At 38.9% G+C, this 20,814-nt stretch overlaps 1 protein-coding gene across 1 annotated transcript in view; it reads left to right on the top strand.

Moving 5' to 3' along the window:
- The window catches only part of SND1 (staphylococcal nuclease and tudor domain containing 1), a 425,525-nt gene that overhangs the window by 215,706 nt on the left and 189,005 nt on the right, over positions 1 to 20,814 (top strand). The window contains exon 13 of the mRNA XM_012789123.3: positions 16,210 to 16,320. Coding sequence (XP_012644577.1) covers positions 16,210 to 16,320 — 111 coding nt within the window. The remainder of the gene's footprint in view (positions 1 to 16,209; positions 16,321 to 20,814) is intronic.

A 20,814-nucleotide genomic window follows, 5' to 3' on the forward strand; every position in this document is an offset into this window, starting at 1 on the left:
CTACACTAAATTTATTTTTTAAAATTATTCATTCTTCAATAATAAATTAACTTCAGATTAATGTAACTTATAAATTCTTAAAAATTTTTAAAACTTTGTTTTATTAATAACACTTAGCTTAAAACACATTGTACAGCTGTACAAAAATATTTTCTTTCATTATATTCTTACTATATAAGCTTTTTTCTGTTAACATTTTTTTTTCACTTTTAAAACTTTTTTGTTAAAACTAAAACACACACATACACACACATGAGCCTAGGCCTACACAGGGATGGGATCATTAATATCACTGTTTTCCACTTCTACATCTTGTCCCACTGGAAAGTCTTCAGGGGCACTAACAGGCATGAAGCTGTCATCTGTTATGATAACAATGCCTTTTTCTGCAATATCTCCTGAGGGACCTGCCTGAGGCTCTTTTACAGTTATTTTTTTTTTTTTAAAGCAGAAAGAGTATACTCTAACATAACAAGGGGTATGGTATATTATGTACATAAATCAGTAATGTAGCAGTTTATTATTTTCTAGTATTAGTACCATACATAATTGTATGTGCTAGATTTTTATACAGTTGACAGTGCAGTAGGTTTGTTTCCACCAACATCACCATAAACATGTAATGTATTGTGCTATGACATTACAATGGCTATGACAACAGAGTCTCTAGGCAATAGGAATTTTTTCAGCCCCATTATAATCTATGGGATCACCTGTGTATATGTGGTCTGTCATGGACCAAAACATCGTTATGCTGCGCGTGACTGTATATAAATGTGATGATAAATGCTTGATTTTTCACTATTTTCAGTGCTAAGATAAAGAAGTAAACTTCCTAGTTGACATAGTAGAGTGAGCCACAGTAGTACAAGACATGTGGTAAATCGCTATTAAATGTGAGCCCTACTCTTGAATCAGTTCTTCATTCTCAAATCAATTCTTTGAACATGTTTCTGCTAATCCACCAAGTCAGTTTGTTGCAGATGAAAAAAGTATTTAGCAAAAGAATCCAAAAGTTAAGGTTTTAGTTTCCCTGATAGAAAATATACTACACTCTTTTTCATTTGCTCATGCCTTCCTTTTCTTTATTATACTCCAGAGCATTTTGGCAATACATTGTATCTTAAAGAAATGGTTTGTATTAAGGAGTTGAAGAGAATAAATATTTTCTGTGATATTTGCCAAGCAGCCTGGCTTTCCACCATTTATTAGCACTATGTGTGGTCATGGCCATAGGGCCCTTCGAGTCACTAGTGGAAGACTTGAAAGAAATTCTTCCTGCTGCCATAGTGCTCTACAGCAGCGGTCCCCAACCTTTTTGGCACCAGGGACTGGTTTCATGGAAGACAATTTTTCCACAGATTGGTGTTTTTGGGGGGCGGGGTTGGGATGATTCAAGCACATTGTATTTATTGTGCCCTTTATTTGTATTATTATTCCATTGTCATTTGCCACTCATTGATAGGCTTTTGATAAGATTCTGCAAACAATTGATTTATTATGGTCTCTGTGCATTCAAACCTCTCTGCTAATGATAATCTGTATTTGCAGCTGCTCTCCAGCGCTAGCATCACCACCTCAGCTCCCCCTCAGATCATCAGACATTAGGTTCTCATAAGGTGCACAAAACCTAGATCCCTCACATGTGCAGTTTACAGTAGGGTTCCCGCTCCTATAAGAATCTAATGCCACTGCTGATCTGATAGGAGGCAGAGCTCAGGCAGTGATAAGAGTGGCTATAAATACAGATGAAGCTTTGCTCACTGGCCGGCTGCTCACCTCCTCCAGTGTAACCCGGTTCCTAACAGGCCACGGACCCATACCGATCTGCAGCCCAAGCATTGAGGACTGCTACTCTATAGCCAGGAATGTATATAAACTGTAAGTTACGGTTAATGCTTAAGACGCTATGCAATCTTGTTGGCCTCAAATATTATCATCAAGTGTTGTTCAAAAATATGGATAAAAGGACAAAGGTATATCGAATATGTACTCCATGATGATTGAGCAGTAAATCCTAGTTCACGTTGTGATCTGGAAGTTATTTTACAGAGCATTTAGATACCATACTTCATTTTATAGGTATGGAAATTGACACGGGCTTAGCACGTTTACTTGTAGTGAAACAGCTAGAGAGCGAGCAGGGATAAGAGCCCAGATTGTCTGTCTCACCCTGGGCCTGGGATCCCATGTTTTCTGGTTTAAAGGAAAGCTTGGCCTATGTAGCCCATATTAGGGACCTTTAAATTTTTATTTTATTTGAGACAGGGTCTTTCTATGTTGCCTAGTCTGGAATTCTCAGGTGCAGTTATTGTGCACTGCAGCCTCAAACTCCTGAGCTCAAGCGATACTTCTGCTTCAGCCTCTCACGTAGCTGGGACTACAGGTTTGCACCACCACTTCCAGCTGGATCTTTTATTTTTAAACTCTGGGGAATGAAACTTCATAATGAGTTATTTAAAACTGTTAGGATGTTTTTGGTTGCAAGGAACAACAACAATTCTAACTATGCTAAACAAAAGAAAGATATGTGGGGAAAAACTGATAGAACTGATGTAAGCTGGAATCTTAGGCTTGGAAGATAATAATAGATGAAGTTTCGGGCAGCTGCAAAGGGCCAAGAAACCGGAGCCGATGATTTCTGAGTTCTCTATTTTGTATCATTTCCCAGACAGAAGCATTTAATAGGCGGAAGCTCTGTCTTGTGTCTCTGCCCCATCTGCTAGGACAGGGATAAGTGTGAGCATCTGATGATTTTCATCTTCCATAGTGTATAGCTTAGCATTGCTTTCCATTAAGACTACAACAGTAGGATATGCTGAAAGGGAGATGACTATTTTCTGTTACATCCATTGCTTAATACGTAAATATTTGGCTTTCAAATATATATTTAAAGACCATATTATGCACAAAAGTATGGAATAACTGCAATCAGTTTTTGTTTCAGCACCCTTCATAGGTTAGTGACTTCAGTCAGAAGTCTAGGATGACCATAGGGTAAAGAAAGAGTTCCCTGAGTAACCGTACTCTCCACCATCACTGAGAGAAATTGAAGATTTTGTTTTATTTTGTTTTTTGTCTTTTTAGAGACAGGGTCTCACTCTGTCCCCCAGGCTGTAGTGCAGTGGTGAGATTACATGGCTGTAGTGCAGTGGTGAGATTACATAGCTCACTGCAGCTTCAAATTCCTGGGCTCAAGTGAACCTCCCACCTCAACCGCCCATGTAGCTAGGACTATAGCAGGTGCATGCCACCACACCTGGCTAATTTTTTTAAAAAAATTTTTTGTAGGTATGGAATCTTGCTATGTTGCCCAAGCTGGTCTCAAACTCTTAGCCTGGAGCAGTCCTCCCTCCTTGGCCTCCCAAAGTGCTGGGATTACAGGTGTGAGCCACTGTGTCTGGCCCAGGACATTTTGATACCTCTATTCATACTCTTCACATCATTCTTTTGTGAACTTTTATTTTTCAAAGGAAAGTGGGGCAGAGAAAATCAGGAATAAAGAAAACATGCTTATATGTCTACAATGAGCATTTGTACTTTGTGTTGGAGTGTATTTTGAGAGAAAAAGAGAAGTCATCTGACATTTTCAAACCGTTTCTTCCTCACCACTTAAAAAAATCCACTGAATTCCCAGAAGGCCTACAAATTATTATAATTAAATGTTTAATATATAATTTAGCTAGCATATTAGTATTAGAGTGGTCAAATTTATAATGTAATGTGGATAGATTATTTTTAATGTGCTGATACATTTTACTTTTATTAAGGCAATCTTAGATAATTTTGTGCACAGTATATTTCTGTTTTATAGAATTTTAAAAGGACAGCAGTATAATAAAGGGAAGTAGGCTGAGAATCAGAAGGTTCTTCGATGACCATTGTGATATTCTTACTGTTTTTCTCTTAGACAACTTGTTTAAAATTTTTCTTGGTTTCTCTGTGGATCTGTCTTTATCTGTACATGGAGGCATTGGATTAGTTTATCTCTGTGGACTCTTTTTGCTCAAAAATTTTATGGCTCGATCAGTTATTTTGTTTTCATCCAACAGCCCACAGAATCTCCTGAGAACTCAGTGAGTAAAGTCAATCAGCTAGCCAATAAATATTTATTGTGAGCCTACTAAGTGTTTTGCTCTTCTTGGACCAGCAGGGAATATGATTTAGTTGGGAAGATAAGATACGTACAGAGAGAAGATAATAATATACAGTAGTAAAAGATAAGTGCCAAATGAGCGATGCAGCCAGACACAGACATGGGGAGAATGCAGGGCTTGTTTGGTGCCTAAGGAGTAGCCTATTTGGGCTAAAATGGAAAGTTGGAAGGGATTTAATGTAGCAGGGTTAGAGGTATGTGAAGGCTAGCTAGTAGAATGCCTTTAGTAGTCTGTTACCCTGTAGTTTGTGGCGCTGTTAAGTCAAAAGAAATCTGGATTTGGACTCAGAAACCTGACTGCTGAATGTGGCTCTAACTCTTACAAAAACATTACTTGTGGCAAGTTGCAATGGTTTACTCTTTTTTGGAAGCAATATATACTAACTACCTTTGCACTGCTGGAAGGATTAGGCTAGGCTAATGAGTATTAAAATGCTTATCCTATAGTAAACATTCAATAGATGGTCATTAAATCTGAAATTATCTTTTGAGTGAAAATGAATGAAAGAGTTTTGTCATCAGATGTTTTTCATTTAGGTATTGGATGAGGTGATTGGCGAAGTCCTTTTCATCCCTGAAATGCCACATTGCTAACTAAAAACCTTATATGTAGCCTTCTTGTTGATTATAACTCTGTTACTTACAAGTTTTGTAACCTTTCTGTGCCTCAGCTTTCTCATTTGTAAAGTAGAGAATGATAACAGTGCCTGTCTCATCAGAATTTTGGGAAGATTAAATGAGTTAATAAATGTAAAGCATTTGGAATAGTGCTCAGTAAATACTAGTCTTCCTCCCAGTCCCCTAGGTCTTTCCTTTCCCTTCCCTGTGCTCCTCTGCTTCTCTGTCCTCTTCCTCTGTCTCTCTCTCCATCCCATTTCCTTTTCTCCCTTCTTCTCTCCTTCCTTCTCCAGCATCATTTCAGATATAATAAGTTAATATTTGGAGTATTTCTAACAAGTTTTGTGTAGTGGTGGTGGTGTATTTGAAAATGAGATTTACCTCAGCCTAATGCTTTATGAGGATTAAGCTAATGGTGTTAGGGATTGGTCACCATTGCAAGGAGACCAGGTAGGGGAGACTGTGATAGTCCATGTGGGAGGCAGTGAGAAGCTTAACTGGGGTAGAGAAAAAGAATAGAATAGAAAATATTCATGGGAAACATAGGTTTGAGCTCAGATATGTTGTACAGGAATGAGAGAGACATCAGTCCTACAGATGGGACTGCTGGGAGGAGGAGCTTATTTGGTAGGATGCAGAAAAGCTTTAGTCTAGTGAAGTGAATTTTATTTTTAAAATGCTGAGTTTTACATGATGAATCATACAGATTCACATGTCCTGCAAATAGCTGGAAATGTGAATTCATAGCATATTTAGCAATGAGTGAACCAATTTGGCTAGATTGGAAGTGCATGTTTATTAGACAGTTTACTTTCTTCAAGCTAGAGCCAGTATTTAATTTGTGATCTTACTGTTTTTGAAGGATCTATTTGGTCTGGGAGAGAAGCATTTTTAGAGGGAGTGCCACTTTGGGGACATTATCCCATGTTCTGTCATATAGCGAGATTCAGACGAGTCCATGCAGTTTCCATCTATGAAACAGGCATTTTTTTTCCCCACTGTTTTTCTTTTATTGTAATGGTTGAGGAGCAGGGAGAATGTTAGATATTTAAAGGTGGACATTGTTTTATTGCCACTTACATTTAATATGCCCTGCATATTTCAGCCAACATTCATCATTGTCCTAACTTCTCCACAAATTTTGCTGACTTAAAAGTGCAGTGGTACTCAGAGAGGAGCTGGCATAATGGAGTATAATATCACAGTTTTACTTGTCTTATAAAGCCATAACCATGATATTGCTGAATAAATGAAACTATCACATAAGAGGTGGCAATAAGATTACAGCACTACAGAAATCCTGAGGGCAGAATAAAATTGTCTATTTACTAAGCATAACTGTTTGATATAACTATTTGATGTTATGCTTCTTCCCCCTCTTTTTCTAATCACTTTAACCCATAGTTTCCACACTATATTCTCTACTAGCCAGATTTATGAAGTGAGTTAGTTGTTTAATTCTGCTTCCAAATATGTTTCTATCTTATTTTCTTCTGTCTGTCTGTCTGTTGTTCTTTCGGGAGACCAAGGCTAGGTATGCTCACCTAGGTAGGTAGGACATGAGTGGAAATAAGATGATGTGTAGGATATGACTCAGAGATATCTCAGAATAGACAGTTATTTTGGCAAGGTGAATATAAAATGATACCTCTTTGTCACCCACTTTTAAAACCTAAGTCCATAGATATCTTTGGTTTTATTTCTTCTCTTTCCAAACTGAATGGTGCTCTTGGTGCTCACTGAGATGTGGCCTCTATGGTGCTCAAGTGTAAGTTCATTATTAATAATGAAGTTTGGATGGATATATGCTGTAGGGATTCAAGGATTTATATGCCCATAAAGCAGTAATATTTTCATGGAATGACTTTCTTTTTCCCCCCCTCTTTCCCCTGCTATCTTCCCCTTTCTCTTTCCCTCTTTCTATTGTTTCTTTAATTAAGCATTTCTACCAGTCTTGTTTATGGGTCTCCTTTGGTTTCATTCTAACTGTGCATCCTTTTGAGTTCTTAAAAATAGGACTAAGTCCATATCAGTCTTCATTGTTTTCTTTCCACCTTGTCCTCCCCATAAGGAAGAATGATTAGGATTCATTAAAGCACAGTCATTTTCCCAAGAGTTGTTGATTTTCTTATCTCAACTCTAGTATCTAGAAAATGCTCTCAACTCACAGCTATATTTAGAATCACAGACCTGTACGTATTTTGAATGCTATTAAATATGAACTAAAACTTAATGGGGAGATTTGTTTGGAAGAGTGATGTTTTGGTTTTGTTTTGTTTGTTTTGCTTTTAAATTCCATTCCATACTTGCCCATTCATGGAGTTTGGTTTTTTAGGGTCATGCTCTCTGTGGCCCAGGCTGTGCCTTTTCTTGCCATATAAGGACTTTTGACTCTCAGAGCCTGGCATTAGGATGCTCTGCCCCAGGACTTCCTGTGCCTTAATGCAGCTCTTAATGATCCTGGATTTTCCCCTCAGTTCACCCTAGTTACTAAAGCCTAACTTTAAATGGATATAGAAGCATTTAAATCTTCCCCTTTGTTTTCAATCTGTATTGTGAATGCTTGCAAAGTCTTTAGCCACTATTTAGATCCTCTGGTGGCAGTCCTGGTGACAGGACTTTTTAAGTAGAAAGAGGAGCCGTTCAGTGTGAAAAGATTTAAAAAAGCAATTTCAGTCATTTTTAGAACTACGTAAGTTTAAGGGAGAAGTAAAAAAAAATAGTGAAAATGATAGGAGAGAGATTTAGTAAATCTATTAATATAAAGGATGTGTGCCACCTAAAATGTTTCCAATTATTGATGCTTCCAAAACAGAATCTCCTGTCTACGGATGCTGCTTGGTTATGTGAGAAGTGTCTCCTAGATGTATATGAAGAAAAAAAAGTAGGGACAAAAAAAGCAGTGATCCAGATTCACAGAAATTTAGCCAGTGGAGATTGCGCAATAAAAAACATTGAGTAGGAGAACTGTAATGTAATTCCTTGGAGATGCCATCTTACTAGCTTTTGGAAGCTACCTATTGCTTCATAGGACTTTTTCCTGGTTTGAGGCCTGGTTGGAAAATACAAACTTAATAGAAGATATTTGCTTATTGCCCATTATCCCTAGATCTCTCTCATCTAGAATTTTGCTCTCATCCTTTACAGATTTATTTTGTTGGCTTACAAAAGCCTAGTCTGTCTTAAACCTAAAACTGTCAGGTTCCTGCCTCAAAGAGCATGGATATCAGAGGTCTTAGTGTTAACCTATAGAGAAGATCTAAAGGGAGCCTGGCCTTGGGCCTGTTAGCCATTGAACTGTTTGGGATAGGGAGCCCACGTCTTCTGTATGTGTGTGTGTGTGTGTGTGTGTGTGTGTGTGTGTGTGTGTGTGTGTGTGTGTGTGTGTATGTGCAAAAGTGGAGCTAATATTCTGAAGACAATAGTTTTTCAGTCTTCAGAGCTTTCTACTTCCTTATTGAATCCTGCAGTGACCTCTCCTTCCTTCCTTATCTCTAACCTAGTTGCAGAGAAAGACACCAGCACCCTGCCCTGTAGCTTCCCTTGTAGATCAGCTCCACAGTAGAACATCCCCTGAATAGCTGACAAGAAGTGAGATCAGCCATATGGTATGTCAAAAATCAATATTGGAACTCGGTCAACTGGGGATCTCCATCTCAGCACTTGTGAGAATGCCTGTATTTGTGACAAAAGTACAGCCAATATGTAAAGAAAGTAGAGGCAGTTTTTTAGCATTAAGACATTGGAGCCTTTAGGGTCATGGCTGATGGAGGGAGGCCCAGGATGCATACCTAATGTCTTACAGAAAACAGCCTTTTGTGCTTCGTATGTAGAATTGGACCCCAGAGCCTTGAAATCATTCTGAAGAAATCATTCAGTAAGTATATATGTGTGCATGCATACATCTACATGAGATATGTACCTCTATATAGATAAAATTATTACACTAGTCTCCCTTTATCAACAGTTTCAGTTACCTATGGTTAATCATGGTCTGAAAATTCCAGAAATAAATAATTTATAAGTTTTAAGTTGCACACCTTTCTGAGGACCCCCCCATCCAATGATGAAATCTCCCACCATCCAGCCCAGCACATAAACCATCCCTTTGTCCAGCATAGTATCCACTCTGTGTACACTACCTGTCCCTTAGTCACTTAGTAGCCATCTAGGTTATTATATCAACTGGCTGTTGATGCTAGCATATAGTTCAAATTGTTCTATTTTTTATTAGTTATTATTGTTGCTCTCTTACCGTTCCTAATGTATAAGTTAAATTTTATCATAGGCATATATGTATAGGAAAAAACATAGTGTATATATATGGGTTCATGCTATCTACAGTTTCAGGCATTTGTGGGGGGTCTTAGAACATATCTCCTGCAAATAAGGGGGGAGGGGAGACTAGTATTTTGAATATACTGTGCTGTCAGTTATCTTTTAGACCGGTCCTTTAACTTTGACTTAAATACGTTGCAAAAGCATTTCTTTATAGGTTTACTTTATTCTGAATATGTGCCCACATGTGTCTGCTTTAAGAAAAATATTCTGCTTTTATAATCTCCATGGACACCCTAGTGACTGATAAAATGTAGATAGTTTTTAAGTGGAAAATGTTAAGCTCAAAGAGCTAGATAAAGATCTATGAGCCATAGCCACTGAGTTATCTGTTGCCTTTTTCAGATGGAGAATAAAGGGGTGGGTATGTGAAGGGGTTGCAGTATTATTCCCTATGTCCACTATTTTGATATTTTGTTGGGGCTCAGATGTGATACCCCAAAGACTAACAGTTTGACACGCTGAGAGGCCTTAGGAGCTGCCTTAGAATCAAGGTCCTTCTAACCTTGTCTTGCTCCCCCAACCCAAGGGCAGGTTCTCTGGAATTTCCTAATCTAAGAAAGTTTCTTTCTCAAAGAAATGCATTTGCCTTCAACTCCCTCCCTAGGGACCTTATCAAACAACCAAGAAAGATAGACCATTGGAGTACAGGAGAGACTGAGACTAATCACTAGACTCAGACACTTTTCCTCTGTTCTTCTGAGGTCAGCTCCAAGAGATTACTTGGGAAGTTTTATCTACTTAAGAAGACAACTTTAGCTCAATATAAACAAAATAAAATAACCCAAAAACAAGGCAACCTTTGTTCCAGTGCAGCTCTGCTTATAACCTTCCAGCAATGTCTGCCTCCCACCTCCTGGGTCCACTTATTCTCCCTAATGATTTACTGCCCCTCCAAAGAGTTGTCTACATTCCCTATCTCCCCTGTCCCTTATGAAAAAGGATATAAAAGTTTGTCTACCACACTAGGTTACTAAGTAATCACTCTCCTGTGATTCCTCCATGCTGTGCATTTTAAAATAAAATTTTGTATGCCTTATCTCATGCTAATCTGCCTTTTGTCAGTTGATATTCAGGGAACATTCAGAGGGCAAGGAGAGCATTCCCCTTAGCCCCTACGATATCTTCATCCATTAATCCAGGTTCTAATATTTTATCAAGTAGTATGTTCACTTAAGTTAGCTCTCCATATAGGCATCAAATCTGTGAAATCACAAAATGTATGAGTTGAGTGAGAAAGGAGTATATATGTCTACATGGAGAAGGTTTTATCTTTATTGTCACTGTTGAAATATATATTACTTTTGGCTATGAGTATATGGATAGGCAAATGTATAACACATAGTCTGATTCTCTCATGAAGAAATAAGATCATCCTTGAGAAGCTTTCTCTGCTTCTTCATGGTTTGGCTGTATACAAGATTAGTTGGTGGTGGTTGTTTGGTGTTGATGGAAACAATTCAGTCTTAAAGCAATTCGGGTAGATCAAAGGAGGCCTGTCTGCTCAAAGGGGTAGTCTGGGCTTAGAGTATCAGAGCCCCATAAGATGTTAAGAGTGTTCACACAAGATATCAGAGTCTAAGCTGGGTGCAAATATCCACGTGGCAAGGTGGCTTAGTGGCAGGACATTAGAGCCTGAATGTCCACTTTTGAGGGGGTAACATCAGTGATACAAGATTGGTTATATTCAGGAAGACTGGTCCTGTAATTAAAAGTACTAAGGATAAACCAGGGTTCTCACTGTCAGAGAAAGGAGTTACAATTATAGAAAAGAGGAAAACTAGAAAGAACCCTATATTGGTGAACTGAATTGTAAGTATTTGTGTGGATTCATGTTATGTTGGTTCAGGTTCTCCAAGAAGGATTAGATGTGCAAGAGACTAATTGGAGAAAACTCATCTGAGAGAAAACAGGAAGGGAGCCACGGGAGGCTAAGATTGCCATCAGACTGCAGTGCAGATCAAACCAACATGGAGAAGAAAGGGAATGAAGGCGGTTTGGGTTAGGAAAAGCCTTAAGTTGTAGAGCAGTTCTAAAGAAAGTTTCCCTAAAACTGATAAGGAGTCAAATTCGCCCATCAGAAGAATCCCTTGTCTCTCAGCAATAAGCCTGTCCTGGTATCTCTGCTATGCTCAGCTATTGGCTGGAAGCAGCTGGTGGGAAGCATTGCTTTGGCTGAAATAGCAATGATGGATTTCAGAGCACAACAGCTGGACTGTCAGTCAATTTTGCTTCTTGCATTTGGAGATCCAAGAGGCACACTTTCATGACTGCCACACATGGTTTTCAGTAGTTACAGATAGACATAGAAATAAATGTATAGAAATAAATACAGATGTACATGTGGGATCCTTAGATAAATAGCTAATTCCAGAGCTGGGGAAGACAGAACAAGATGACCCTGGAACATGTTGTACCAAAAAACAGAGAAGTGTTCAAGGAAGGAAGGGAGACATGTCCAAAAGAAACAGAAGCCAGTTTTACTGGCCAAATTGGGAGCATCAATTTGAGCATCAAAATGAAAAATGAGGTTGGTGGATTATAACTATTTGAATATAATGAGATTCCATGAATTTTTCTCATACAAGTAAATAAATGAATAACTTGGAAGTTTGTTGAGGGAAGAGAGTTATATAGTTCTAAGTGTCTCCTCACTAAATGCCTTTTAATTACAAAGAGGGAAAAAGTAACCTTAAAGTGGAGAAACCTGGTAGACCCCTTCAAATCAAGTCATTAAAGTTAACTTTGTCAGTAAATTACACATTAGTGCATAACTTGAATATGGTCACTAAGAAACATGCCAAAATAACTGGTATGTACTCTTCAAACGTGTCGAGACAATGGTAGTCAAAGATTAAGACTGAAGAACTGTTCCAGACTAAAAAGATATGACTACCAAAGGTAACATCTGTTTCTGAACTAGATCCTTTTATTCTAAGTATTCCATTAGAACAGGAGGCAAAATTTGAGCAGGTTTGTGGATTAGATGGTAGTAATGTTGTCTGTTAATATCCTAGTTCTCATTTTTTGAACATACAGGAAAATGTCCTGGCTTGTAGGAAATGCATGGTAAGTTATTTGGGGTGATGGTACTGTGAGTCAGCCACCTGTTCTCAGTTTAAAGAAGAGGGCACATTCTTTGTACAGTATGTGTAACTTTTCTGTAAGTTTAAATGGTTTCAAAATTACGCAGGTACAGACATACACTGTGAAGTAATCTATGCCATTTTAGATAATTATCTGACCTATTGATATATTGTTTGTTACTTCCAATATTGGTAGAGCTGGAAAAAGCAGGCAAAATTGTGATCAAATGATTATAGCCTACTGTAATTGAAATTTAGTCCTTAAGATTCTTATTCTATTGTTTGGGCATAGAACACCTTTTCTCCATGTTGGCATAATACAGGACTGCACGGTTTCACAGCTGTCTTATACTGGGAAAGTATGAGCTTATTACAGCCTGATTCCTGGAGAAAGGAGTTGGAGGGGAAGATGTCAACTACTTATAGATCTTTTGAGAAAGCCTGTAGGTGAGACCCATGTCACTTGTATGTGTTTGTGTCAGGAACACCTGATCATGACTAGTGGAAACTGTTCACTTTTAATAGAACCCTAAATTTCTGTTTTGGTTTGGAGAAGCATTTAATCCCAGCACTAATTCTCTTTGTGTTTCAAACTGGTACAGAGAAATGACTTACTGTTAGACTTCAAGGCTGTTAGGTCCCTTTTTATATGCTGATTATGAATTATCCATTCAAGCTAGACATTTGTAATTGGAGTAGAATTACTGATACACTCAAGAAAGCAGAACTTACAAATTTGTCCAAAGTAGCATAATGTCATGACACACAATTTAATGTTCTCTTTTCTTACTGGGCAACTAATCAACACACTAGTGTCAGGTTCTGAGCCATCTTTAGCCAGGGGAAAATCTCCTGACCTTTCATTAACAGCCAAAAGAAATGAATGAGACAGTCAAGTATATGGATCTAGGCTAATTTCATTTTGTCTCTCGTCCTTTCCATCTCTTTTTAAATTGAAGTCTCAGATAATTGGTAGGAAAAAGACAAAAGCTGTGAAGGAATATAGAAAGTTACTGTATTTGATTCTATGCTGGGCAAACTTGGCTAGGAAAATAAATTATGTTCCAAGGCTATATTTCCAAAATGATTAGGTGTTTTTCTTATACTTAAAAGAATATCTCAAATTTTTCTGGATGTCTGAAAACAAAAGTAAAAGAACTTGCTTTAACTTTAAAATATTAATTTTTATTTATCCTAGATGAGCTACATAATTCCATTCAGAAAATAATTGCTGTCTACCTTGTGCAAAGTGCTTTGCTAGGCACTGGGGTACAGAGCAAGAAAAATGTGACCTATACCCTCAGAAGTTCATCATTTAACAGGGAAGGTAGATAATGAATTAATAATTACAATATATTATTGCATTATGATTTATCACATGGGGGTCACATGGAGAAGACAGTACCTGTGATTTTGACATGGCTGGCACATAGTAAATGCCCCATAATGATAATTGTTATTTCATGTATTTTTACTCTCCTTACCACTAAGCACCAGCACCACAACAGTTCCTCCAGGAGAAATCTGTTATTAGGGATAAGAAGCTAAGAGAACATGGCTTAGATGATAAGCTTTAAAGGAAAGGGAAAGGAAAGTAGTGGGCAGGGTGTGGAGTGATTTGGGAATCTAAGGCCTTAGGAACTCCATATGGCAGGTCTTAACAGGTCTGTAACATTTGCTGATAGGTTAAAGGGGCAAGGACTAGGAAGAATAAGGAAAGATTGTGCCCTTGGTTCCTTGCTGTCCAGGCAGGTAGGTATTCAGTAATTATGTGAATTGATCTGAGCAGCATTAACAGTAGGGGATCATTAAACATTTGTGTTGGTTTGCTTAGTATTTTCTAGCTTTTCATACAGAGGCTTGTTTGTGTGAATTTTTCCTTGCCTGCTTTGCCATTCCAGTTTTCTTCTGCATACCTCATGTATTGCCTATAAAATGTCAATGCTCGGTTATTAAAAATACAGCAACAAATATTTCTTTGTTCTCTTGGCATTTAAAATCGCCAGGACATCACAAGCTGTCAAAAGTGGAGTTGTCCCCCATGCCACTCCCAGCCTTCTTGCTGGCTTTCTGGGAGGGTAGAACCCTCCCCTTGCCCCATTAGGGCTCCTTGGTGACATCTTAGTTAAATCCTCATTATGTATCAGCATCTACATCTGCTGATTTGGGGCTGTTGCCTTCTCCATGCTGCCAAACACAACTCTGTGATAATGACAGCATTTGCCAGCACGCTTATGCAGTGACTCAGGAGACAGGGTGGCCAGCAAAGCAGCCTCTTTGTGGGAGTGGATTTTGAGAAGTGCTAATTCCGTGGCAGTTTGGAGATATTAATATCGTGCTGGCAGTAGATAAACAGGCAGCAGAGGGGCATATAATGAGAAGATACTCAGCCACAGCATCTTTTCTTCCTTTCTCTACTGGCACATTTTTTTCTTCTTTTTAAAAAAGTGTACTCTCCTGGGTTTTGATGAACTCTTAAATGGCTTAAACATACACAGATACTGATTAGTTCAGCTCCCAGCATCCCCATAGTATGAGTTTCTAAGAACCAATAGTGTGTTAAGAGTTAACTACATTTTCAAACAATAGTAAATCATAGCATATGGCACAGTAGCCTATTGCTTACCGTACCCTCTCCCTAAAGGGCACTGAACCAGATGGTTAGAGTGGGGCCTTTCATGTAATTATGACAGACACAAAGAAAGACATAAGCACCACATTCCCTCAGTAATACTATTCCTCTTGCTTTTCAGTATTTGCTATAGTTAATTATAGTTAATTTTTGAAAAATTGGATTTGCAGTTTGTTTGTATCAATGTTCCCTTTCCAGGCTGGGGAGAAACTATGCAAATTTGCTTCTTTAGTCATCTGAGTGTCATCTCCCATGCACTTTTCTCTAGCTAGTAGATGCAGTACCACTTGTAATGGTACCTCTCATTCCAAAGTGGATGCACTTTTTCTGGTTAAAAAAGAAGACTCAATGCATTTGAGAATTGCTTTAAGTTAGATTCTAACCTGAGATCTATAGCCTCCTTGGAGTGTTGCTCCAAAACTGTTCATTTCAGTTTTTATACTTTCTTTGTTCCCCATCTCAATTCATTTTGCAGAAAGAATTTCCTTTGTACTATAATGTTTCTCTTCCACCTGTTACCTTCTCTCCATTTGCTCATGACTCTTGCCTTCTCCAAGCCTACTTTGGGTGGGAGATTCACTCTCAAGAGTTGATGAGAAGATAAACATTTTGTCACATTAAACTGATGTTTCTCTACAAATGTTTTTGGTTAAATAAAACAAAATAAAAAAAGAATAAAAAACAAAAACAAAAAAACCCAAAAACTGATGTTTGTAACATTGCCAAACTAAAACAAGACATTTTTCTAGCCTGAGTGAGACCTTGTCTCTACGAAAAATTAGCCGAGTGTGGTGGCATCTCTTATAGTCCCAGCTATTCAGGAGGCTAAGGCAAGAAGATCTCTTGAGCCCAGTAGTTTGAGATTGCAGTGAGCTATGATGATGCCATTGCACTCTAGCCTGGGAGACAGAGCAAGACCCTATCTCAAAAAATAAAATAAAACAAGACATTTTCTAGTAGTTGTAAAGGCTAGAAAGGAGATTTTGAGAAAATTTATACCATGCTTTTATGTGCTCAGTTTTTTATCGATGTGCCTAAATTTTAGAGCAGACTTTTCTTGAGGGTAGTGGCCTGTTTTTAACATTCTGTAAATAGCCTGGCCTAATGTGGGCTTTTTACAGACATTTTCTGCTAGTTTTTATGTGTGGATTGATATAGCATCTGACTGTACTAAGCAGAAAAATGCTGAGCTAGGGAACTTTGTTATTCAACCTTTTATTTGGATTTCTGGCTTAGCAACTCATTGGTCTTGAAATCCTTGGCTTCTCCCTCCCTCTGCCAGAATGCGTTCAGACCTCCAGGTGCTAACTGTTATTATTTCTGTTGACTGAGCCCCATATGCACTTCTAGTGTGCACTGACCTATCTTTTCTGTTGCAGAAACATCGCTGAGGCTCTTGTCAGCAAAGGTCTAGCCACGGTGATCAGATACCGGCAGGATGATGACCAGAGATCCTCACACTATGATGAACTGCTTGCTGCAGAGGCCAGGTGAGACAAAATTACTAAACACGTTGGGACCCACAGCCCCACTTCTTTCTTTCCCACTATTGTGCCTTTACCTGAGCAGAATGTGTTAGAAAATAATATACTGAGAAAGCTTATATCCTTTTATTATTCCAGTTTTTCCCCATGAAAAGAAGGGCACACTGTGAACTTGCTGTCTAACCTTGGTTAAGTGCATTTGGGCTTCCATTTTTTTAAATATGCGAAATTGGTATATATTAGATATGATCTCCTTCTATAGATGTTATAAAAGGAGACATGAATGAGAGCACTCAATAAGATATTTTTATCATCATTCTTGGGACTAACAGTGAAACCCTACTTATGTGAGCAGTACATTTGCCTGTTTCTTACCTCCAGAGACCTCTACTCCCAGCCCCTCCCTTTAATCACCTCTAGACCTTTTGTCATGTACAAAGGAAATGAAAACATTTATTAGGAAATGAGTTTTGGTTTCAAACACTTCTGACAGCTGGCAGGAGAGCACTTGAGAAGCCCTGTGACATTTTACTTTTGTCCTTCATCCCCGTGGCTAGTTGCCCCAAGGACATGCATACTGCTCAGCAGTATTTCTTGCCATTGACATTCCTCAAGGCTTTTACTCAGGGAGACTTTTGTTACTGGGCAGTCCGGTAGTTGAGTGATTCCCAGACTTCCTGGGAAGCAGAGCAAGAACTGATCTATTTATGACTTGGATAACTCAGCAGACTGAACTCAACCAAAATATGTCTGTTGTTTCAACGAGCTTGCCTCACCCAGCAATTCACCCTGGTCTCCAGGACCCATTTAATTCCAGAAGTTTGGTGATTGTCAGGTTATTATCCCACATTTAGAGGAGGAATGAGTTTAGGCACATGGTATCTAATCTCAACTTCAGACTTTGTCATGGAGATCACTTCTCTTGCTCTTTGGCCCAGAACATTGCCCAGATATGTGACATTTACCTCTAACACCATGTCACATCCTGATGGATAGAGCATCTCCAGAATATCACACAGAATGTCAGCTGAGAAATCAGTCTGTTAAGCTGTTATGGCTTTTTGGATTCTTTCTTGTGGGCTTTTCCTAGTAGGCCCATCTGGGACCTGATTCTTAAGTACAAAGAGTTCAGTGAAAATACCCATATCTTGGTTGTTTAAGGTTCGTTAATGGCCGTGTAAAAGTAATGTGATAGATAGTCCATAATTGGTGTTTCTCATAAACCTCACTTATTTTCTTCTCTCCCTACCTATGTTACCACTACGCCAGGTAGGCCCAAAGAACCTATGATGAGAAATGTGGTACATTTCTTGGTACTTTTTGATCATCTAGCTCCTCTAGGAAATGGACAATTACTAAAATATAGGTGGGATTCAGAGGGTGGATCCATAGTGGTCATGTTCAGCCTGACCTGATGGAAACTTAAAGAATAGGTAATGGATTTCCAGAGTAACAGGAGCAGTTTACAGTCTAGTGGGATATGTAGTCGTGTTTACATGCTGGGTTCACCCTGTCACTAGTGAATATTTAATTCTGACAGGCAGGTAAGCATGGAAATAATTTGCAAAGCAGCTCCAGAAAGTGAGGCCAGAATAAGCTCTTTTATTATCCTGTTAGAAATAACCATGTCGTGCTATAATGTTTAATGAATATGCATAGATAGTGAACTTTTTTAAGTTTTAGGTTTTAAGAAGAAAACAGCCTCTTTAGTGCTCATTTTGTGCTGAAGTCATATAACAAGATGCTTGCTTGCTAAAGCAGTGAGCTGCCTAGAGATAATTGTGTTGAGCCATTGCTTTCAGACTGATGGTGGAAAAATTGGCTTTGGGGTCATTGCACTGTTGCAGGTTGAATAAATGGAGAGAAATTAACCACTTCCCTAAGCCTGTGAGGCATTGCCATAAGGCAATACAGGCCTCATAAATGGGGAGAAATATCCAGCATGAACTATGAGTGGGTTTTCATTTAGAACAGTATCATCAGCAAGACCCAGTATGGTGGCCCAGTGCCATCATCTAGATGCTAACCCCCAGGGAGGTGAAGTCACATTCAAGAAAGATCAGAACACCTGTTACATAGGAATGGTGGTTTTGTAGCCATTAAAAAAGATTTTCAGTGTAGAATGTACCCCTTCTTTTTAAAATGATAATGTCGACCCCTTTGCATGACCACCTATCTTGTGACAGTGCTCTATTTGAGTTTGCCTTTAGTTTGAAGCACTTCATTCCCTTGTGACATATTCCCTGTGTTCCCTCAGCATTCTTACCTGCTCTCACGTTACAGCACATCAGAGCTTTTTGACATGTTCTTCTGCCCCTTATCCTGTCATTTATTGAATATTATCTGAGTTAAGGGTTGTTTTCCCCTAGATAGATTAGCTATATTTTTTCCAGCTGAACTCTGCTTTGTGATTTTATGCTCCTGTCAATGCGGTTTTTCTACCTCCCAGTTTCATGTCCTCTGCAGATCTCATTAGCGAGTTGTTTACTCCTTTTCTGGGCCCTCAATAGAAACCCTAAACAAGAATAGCTTTGGTGTTGACCCCAAGTCGCTCACTGCATGGACTGTCACTAAACTGTCTTTTGTTTATCATCCCTGAGCCACTGTTTAATCTTCAGTGATTGTGTATCGAACCAAGCCAGTTTGAATTAATTTCCCAAGTAAAATTTCTTGAAGTACTGTATCTAATGCTTTGCCAGAGGCCAAATTCATAACATCTGCTGCATTCATATCAATCATTCATTCTCAAACTCTAGGTAAATTATAGGTGGGTGGGATAGCAAAGCAATCCCATCATTCTAATTAGTTCTTCCCCATAAGGGTGTTGATTTCAATAGCTATTTTTGACTCCAACCTGTTCATCTTTCAGGTTATCACTAGTGATATTGGCAGTGGTGCAGTGTGCTCTTCCATAGACTTTGCTTTCCAGTGCTCTGCTTGGTTGTTAATCCCTTTAGAGAAACATCGTAAGCTTTATGGAAAGGTCAGCCTGTTAAACTCCTCTGACTTCTCAGGTCAGCGCAGCTGCCTGCTGAGGAGTTGATGAGCTTTCCCAGGGCTCTGCAGTCCCTACTTACTTTGCAAGGGGGTACGATCTGCTGGCGTTTCTTATTATAGATCATCAGATGGGAGTGATGTGGTAGGTGCTCTTTGGGAGACCAGATGAGACAGAAGGGGGAGAATACCAATTTGCAGTTTGGCTGTTGCTGAATGAAACAACCTGCTAGAAACAACCTCTACCACCTCAGCAGCTCTGCCCAGTTTGCTGACCCGTTGAGGCTCCTTCATTCAGATACCTGTCTGCTTTTGGGAAACCCTCATTATGTCTCAGGTACATAGCCCATGTAGAAGAAGCCACATCTTTTTGTTTAAAAGATTTAAAAAACTCAAATTCCCAAAAGGTAGCTTTTCTTTCTAGTTCAGTTGTCTATCATCAGCTGCCTCTTCCCTCATTACCTTGTGTCCTGGTAAGATAAGGTTTTGGAATTCTCTCACATACTCTCAGGTCTTGTTTCTCTCATGGGCTCCATTGAAAAGCTGTTGATTTTGTCCCAGAGTTCTGAAAGCTCCAGTACGTGCATCCTCCATATTTTTTACAGGAAGAATTTACGTGCGGCTGACCCACAGTTCTCTGTGACACTCCTGAACTTGGTCCCCCTTTTGGAGGCATCATGTAGACTCCTTAGGGTGTGTGACACATCATTTCTGTTCTGTGTGAAACTGATGTTCTTTCTCCTTGTTGACTTTCTGCCATTTCCAATTCTCATTTTACTTCAGTATTTCCCAGTTAGCTGGCCCGCTGCATTCTTAGTTTTGATACGTGTTCTAAACTTAAGGTAGAGTTTTTGACTCCTTCAGGGAATATCTCATATCCTTGTGAGGTATTTCCAAGATAGTCATTATTGGGACCCTTCTTTCTTTCTAAGGTGCTTTAACAATCTTTCATATACCCTATCCCATGTATTTGGTATAACACATCCAGTATGATTCTGGAGAGGCCAGAATGTGATCAGAGTCAGATCAAAGCCTGGCTGTGTGCTGTTTTCTTTAGATATGGGGAATATCATCTATGTGAATCCCTAGAAACTGTTAGAATCTATGGCTCATTGCAAGAAAATACAGAAGTTCAGAAGTTGGGGCTTTATTCCTTTAAGGCACCTTTTAATTCTAAGATTTTGTAATTTCAAGATAGGATGTATATATTCAGAAAAGAAATTGATGCCACAGCTTGACTGTGGGAAAGCAATTGTATTGAACAATCTGGTGTCTGAGCAGATTTAAATGAATTTAGATTCATTCTGGACATACCTAATGAGGTTAGGGTTATCTCAGGAGAAGAGAAAAGGGCAGACTCTCTCTTATCTTTTCATGTGTATTCTATTTCTTGCCTTGCAGACTGCAGATTCAGAAATCCGTGGTGTTGTCCTCTGTCTTTGAGAGGCAAGCATGAACCTGCCCTCTTTTCAGCTTTGCCTTGGCTCCCTTTCCTCCCATTCCCCT

Source organism: Microcebus murinus, chromosome 9 (assembly GCF_040939455.1).
Source record: "Microcebus murinus isolate Inina chromosome 9, M.murinus_Inina_mat1.0, whole genome shotgun sequence".
Lineage (NCBI taxonomy): Eukaryota > Metazoa > Chordata > Mammalia > Primates > Cheirogaleidae > Microcebus > Microcebus murinus.